Source organism: Lasioglossum baleicum, chromosome 18 (genome assembly GCF_051020765.1).
Source record: "Lasioglossum baleicum chromosome 18, iyLasBale1, whole genome shotgun sequence".
Lineage (NCBI taxonomy): Eukaryota > Metazoa > Arthropoda > Insecta > Hymenoptera > Halictidae > Lasioglossum > Lasioglossum baleicum.
The window spans coordinates 8,621,867-8,627,510 of NC_134946.1; the positions used below are offsets into that span (position 1 = coordinate 8,621,867).

The 5,644-nt window shown below is 44.1% G+C and overlaps 1 protein-coding gene across 2 annotated transcripts; it reads right to left on the minus strand.

Moving 5' to 3' along the window:
- Nucleotides 1–2,317: 2,317 nt before the first annotated feature.
- Nucleotides 2,318–5,462, minus strand: LOC143218132 (uncharacterized). 2 transcript variants are annotated; one of them, XM_076443148.1, is made up of 6 exons: nucleotides 4,577–5,462; nucleotides 4,053–4,483; nucleotides 3,878–3,995; nucleotides 3,441–3,600; nucleotides 3,169–3,361; nucleotides 2,318–3,097 (listed from the first exon to the last, which is right to left on the minus strand). In XM_076443148.1, the coding sequence occupies exons 1-5, from the start codon at nucleotides 4,586–4,588 to the stop codon at nucleotides 3,174–3,176; spliced, it is 909 nt and encodes a 302-aa protein (XP_076299263.1). In that variant the 5' UTR covers nucleotides 4,589–5,462; the 3' UTR covers nucleotides 2,318–3,097; nucleotides 3,169–3,173. The 2 variants fall into 2 exon arrangements, with proteins under 2 accessions (XP_076299263.1, XP_076299262.1); XM_076443147.1 differs by having other exon boundaries at nucleotides 2,321–3,081; nucleotides 4,577–5,458.
- Nucleotides 5,463–5,644: the final 182 nt, after the last annotated feature.

The window sequence follows — 5,644 nt, forward strand, 5'->3', positions numbered from 1 at the left end:
ATCGTTGACTTGTACTACTGAATTTAGTGCCACCTCCTGCGACATCATGTTCTCCTAATACAAAATCCAATTTTCGAGATTTTCGAAATTTTTCGAGCGTCTGACTTATCGTTGAGTTGTACTACTGAATTTAGTGCCACCTCCTGCGACATCATGTTCTCCTAATACAAAGCCCAATTTTCGAGATTTTCGAAAAATCGAACTTTGTATTAGGAGAATATGATATCGAAGGAGGTGGCACGAAATCCAGTAGTACAACTCAACGGAAAGCCAGGCGGCCAAAAATGTTGTTTTTCAAATTGTCGCTATTTTGGCATTTCCAAATCATTAGTGTAACTCAATGACATGTTAGACGAGCATAAATTCTTGCGGAAGTTAGTAGTATAACTCCAACGCCAAGTCGGTAATTCGGGAAAATTGTATGGTTCAATAAATATATACGCAGATACGTTTTTTAATTACATTGTTTCTCTTTATTCTTTGTAGATTCATACACAAAATGTTCGTATTTTACATTACATAACGTATCATATATTCTACACAATGTAATAAGAATGTAGACTGTGTGTGGCTCATTGTCAGACAGATTCGGCAATCTTCTACTATAATACTGCAATCCTGCGGGCTGCGGTCACAGGCGAGATGGAGACAAGTATATTAGAGATCAGTCCACTGCTATATTGCCATACTTCGCTTGTGCTGCGCCAGCCCATAGATAAACCTGCCAGCAGCATTTGTGGCAAATGCTGAGGACCAGAGATGAGTATTTTTGTCTCAATTGAGACAAGACTGTTCCCACCATAGCGCCCATTGTCCCCCACCAGCATCTGCCGTTACCATCGAGGAGAATCAAATACCCCCTCTCTGATGACCAGTCCAGTCTACGGCACGGGCACTCTCACTGATATATCAGTGGGCACCATGGTTGCCATATTTTGCGGGAACCGCGTGGAGCAAGCTAAGTTAGCGGTACGCGTCAGTGGTAGTGGGAAGAGTGGGGCGGGCTCAGCGGCGCAGCTGGGCGAAGGGCGCAGCGGTAAGGGGCCTGGTTCCCGGGGAATATGGCAACCATGGTGGACACTCTGGTCTACGGTCTTACAATTAGTGGGGGACGTTAGAGTGTGCCAGTGTGTCCAGACAGGGGTAATCGAAAAGGAATCGGGGGGAATACAAGTACCCCCTCTCTGATGACCAGAGTAATATGTGACACGTTGCGCGTACGCGATACGGACTGAACGGTGGAATAGGATAGTGGAAGGGGATAAGGTGGAGAGCCTGGAGGGGGAAAAGATGTTGGTTTCAACATGAATCTGGTCACACTGGAGTGTGCGCATGGTGCTGGAATGGGATAGTGGAAGGGGAAAAGGAGGAGAGTAATTGAGGCACGTTTCTACCTCAACTGGCGCTTCGTTGGTTGCGGATCGTGTGATCGCGAGGAAGGCGCATGCTGCATGAAAGAGAGGTTGCTGGCAGATGGAGGCGTTTGAAAGACCCCTATCATGCCTATCCCTGACCTTAACTCTGCAGTCTACAGGTATAATCAGTGTCATCAGACAGGAGACATTGAGGGGAATACAGTTACTGTCATTATCGAATAGGTCACGTGATATTGTGACACATGCACGACAGAGTCGTACCAGGTCACGTAACCGGGCCGTGGCGGAGGCGGATGGGCGTCGGAATGCTCGCCGCCGAGGAATAGGCGAATGGTAGAAGCACCGACTAGGTATAAGGATAGACCTATCATCCAATGTATTTTTGAGGCCTACTTTCCCGGGGCCACATAATCCTATCATCCTTTCCCTTTCACGCGATTTTGACGAGTTTATGCCAGAATCTTCGTACCACAAATAAATAAATAAGTCTATTTCTGTACTGAGTCGTTGTCTCTCGCGCGCTGGATCGCTTCATTTGCATGCAAATAGGCGAAATGAAACTGGTAATGTGGTGACGTGATCCCACAGAAGTGGGCCGTAAAAATACATTGAAGAAGTAGAAGGGGTAAGATAGAGTGGGAGGAAAGTCTTGATCTGGCAACACTGTATACCAACATGGAATTGATCTGCTTGATCCGAGGCTTTTTCGAAAGCTGTCGAAAGCTACGCCCACTTGGCCCGGCTGCGCGCGTCTCGCCCCAAAATTTAAAAATAAAATCCCTTTGTTATAAATGTGATTCAATTTTAACCCGGATGTGGATACGGATGCGACAGGAAGTACAGTATGTATTCGTATCTTTATTTTATAGTTATTTTAACAAAAGTGTTATTATAACTAAATGTTACAATAAATATAAAATATTAAAAATAAATATATTACTTTTCACTGTGGGTGCATAAGCACCCCACGCGGATACATTCGTAAGAATAAACACAGGTTTTTCAAGACCTACTGAATATCTTGCAGCGCGTTCAGTGGTCAAAATTCACTTCCATGGTTCCGAAAGTGAGCTGTTTAAAAAGCCGAATTGGCTTCTAGGACTCGGATAATGAGTTCAACAGTTCAAAGGCTCAGTGCCGCATTCGTTTCCATGATTCCGAAAGTGATCACTGAACAAGATATTGTTAGTTTCATTCATAATTTCTTCATTTTTAGTTCCACTTGTACGAAACTTTCTTCGATAGATTCGTGAGGTTTCCCTGGTTAAAACAAGAGTAAACTGAACACAGTTCAATCATTATTTATCTATATCAGGCCTTGGCGACGCTGGCTTGCGGAACAGTTGTTGCTGCTACTCCTTTGTCAGAGTGGACGTGGTGGGGACTATCTTACCAAGCAAGAGGAGAGAAGCAGCCACATCTGTTTAGCGAGCTATGATCACACTTTAAATAGATAAACATGGTCCAAATTATGCCGTATTTAGACTAATTTTAACTAGAAAAATCTCACAAACACGTTCGTAAAAGTTCTATAACAAGAGAATGAATGATTGTAATCGATACGCAGCCTTTTGAACTGTGCCGGCTGCCTCGACCCTCAGTCCCTCTTTATCGTTCACGCGCTGTCCTTCTTTATGTTCGGCAAACGTGAAAGAACGTAGTACCTCTCCATTTTCTGAGACTCCATATCCCCGAGGTTGTAACACTATGGCAGATAAAAACTGTACCTCCAATGCAGTTGTATCATATAATTCCCACCCAATATCTTTTGCTGTCCTAAAACAAGACCAACCTATTTCAATTCTCTAGTTCTCCCTCATCTTCTGCCCAAAAATTGTCGCTATTGGAGGCTTTAACATAAACTGCAGCCTGCCTCCTTGACCTACTCCGTACTCTCTCCTTTGCTGTTCGAAGAGCTGCTATCATCTTTGTTTCAATTTCTGGTTTAGACGGCCGATCATAATGTTTATTTACCATTACAGCCTCTGAAAATGGAAGGTAAGAAAAACTTAGTGTAAACAGCATAAAAAGAAATAATATCGTTATATACACATGAATTTGTACCTTGTATAGCTCTAATAACCTCTGTGTCTTGTAGGCATAGCTTCTCATCCATGCCACGCCATGAATAACATACTAGGAGGTTGTCATCGAACGTTTCCTTGAAGCTGAGGTTGACAGCCTCCTTTAGGTTGTATCCACCAACATATTGGAGGTAATTGACCTAAACAAAGCAAGCAATGACTGTTATATAAATTTATGATGTACAGGGTGTTCCGTCTAACGCGACACACGACTTTTCATCCACTTGCAACTATCTGACAAAAAAAAGTTTACAACAAGAGTTGCAGGGTATGGAGTGCGCAATAGATATCAGTAAACAAAATCTTGAAAACAGTTTGTTATCATGGCGAAATCAAGGTCACCTTGGATTTTACAAATAGGAACACATATTTACTAATTTACTAATAGCTAATAAAGCTACTAATAGCTAAACTAACTAATTCACTGTAGGCATCTTTTGCATCTTCGAACTCCTGCATTGCTGCCACCGTGGTGAAGGGGAGCCATGGCGGCTTTATCGGATTATCATGTGCCTGCTGTTGCTTCAGAAGTTTCCTGTAAAGGTAAATTATAAATCTTATGTTACAATTATATAAAATTATTAATACTTACGTTAACATACTCTCCAGCTTGTCCATTCTCGCATTAATCTTCTTGAACTGGGCTTGCATCAGTGATGTCTGTCGATTCAGTGTCATCTGTATATCGTTGTTAGTGACAGTAGCAGAACTCATGTTAGTGCTAGTGCTAGTACCAGGCATTTGCGTGTAAGTCTCTGTATTGGTCTGTGGGGTTCTTGAGCTCATTGTGTTTGTGAATGTTCGTGGCATTGGTATCGGCCTGTACGTTTCTTCGAACGTGTCTCTCTCCATCGCATTTGTATCGTCGGTGTCCATAGTCATTGCCGGCTCGAGTTTGATTATGTTATTCTCGAGCTTCGACACGTGCACGAGCTTTATCCTCTTACGAGAATCCTCGTTAGAGCAAGTTCTAATATAGTGCGCCAGTTTTGATCCCACACGCTTAACCACTCTTAATTGAATCTATAATGTAACAAAATGTTGAAAGAATCGAAAAGAATGTACACGTTATTGTTAATTTAATATAAAGATTAGTTGATTAAAACTGATACTTACATTGCGTTCCATCTTGGCTGATCTTGACTTCCTCGCAATGTCGCCAAACAGTTGAAGGAAATACCCAGTAAGCAAACTGTCGCTAGATTGGCAGCAGAAGACCGCCGAACATTGACACCAACTCCATATCAGTTCGTTTGCGTCATTTGTCCGTGATGTTGGCAGCAGAGTCCGCTAGGCAGACGCAGAAGTCTAGATGGCAGACTGTGGCAGACGCAGAAGTTTAGACTCTGGTCACAGCCTGTACTCTGGTTTAGATGGCAGAGTGGATGGCAGAGGTTGTAGACTGGCGCCACGGACCTAAGGACTGAGCGTAAACTGGCTGTACGAAGCGTTGAAGCCTGCCATGGCGGCCGGGGTATAAGGAGTGAAAGGGAGAGAGCCTGTTGCTCTCTTTCTAATTGACGAGTTGGTGGGGAGGGATTCGTGGGGAGTGCATAGGAAGTGAGAGTTGACTGGCTCGCTGCGCCCCCACCAACTATCGGTGTACGAGTGAGATAGATATACGACCAGCCGCCACGGCAGGCTTCAACGCTTCGTACAGGCCGCGCAGTCTATCTTTATAAGTCTATGGCATGCAGTCTATTCTCTATAATCTATACGTTGCTATAAATGTGTACGAAGTGCTGAAGCCGGGACAGGTCACGGAGTGAGTGAGTGAGAGAGAGAGAACAATAGCAACAGGAGTGCTCTCTCTTTCTAATTGACGAGTTGGTGAGGAGAGATTCAGAGATTCTGCTTCCCCTACTGACCTACTTGCTTCTCTATAGCAAATAGCAGCTATGTATAAGCAGGTATAAGAAAGTCAGGCTGTGCCATGGGCTGGCTGTCCCCGAGCCAGTCTGGCTGACTGGATATACATATTTTACATTAATTGTCCTTTTTCTGATTTAAATATTCACATTACATTGTACCCAGTCAGCCAGGTCTGCCTCGAGCAGAAATCGAGCCCATCTGCCCGGCCTGGCCCCGGTAGAAGCTGCTCGGGCACAATGCTGGCCGCTCGATCCTGAATCCTGCCCGGCAGATGGGCTCGATTTCTGCTCGAGGCGGGCCTGGCTGACATAT

Excerpts from the sequence above, each read along its gene's own strand:
- LOC143218132 (XM_076443148.1), bottom strand. Across the intron at positions 3,601-3,877 it reads AAGATGCCTACAGTGAATTA|GTCAATTACCTCCAATATGT; the intron begins GTTAGTTTAGCT and ends TGCTTTGTTTAG. Across the intron at positions 3,362-3,440 it reads GGTTATTAGAGCTATACAAG|AGGCTGTAATGGTAAATAAA; the intron begins GTACAAATTCAT and ends TTCCATTTTCAG.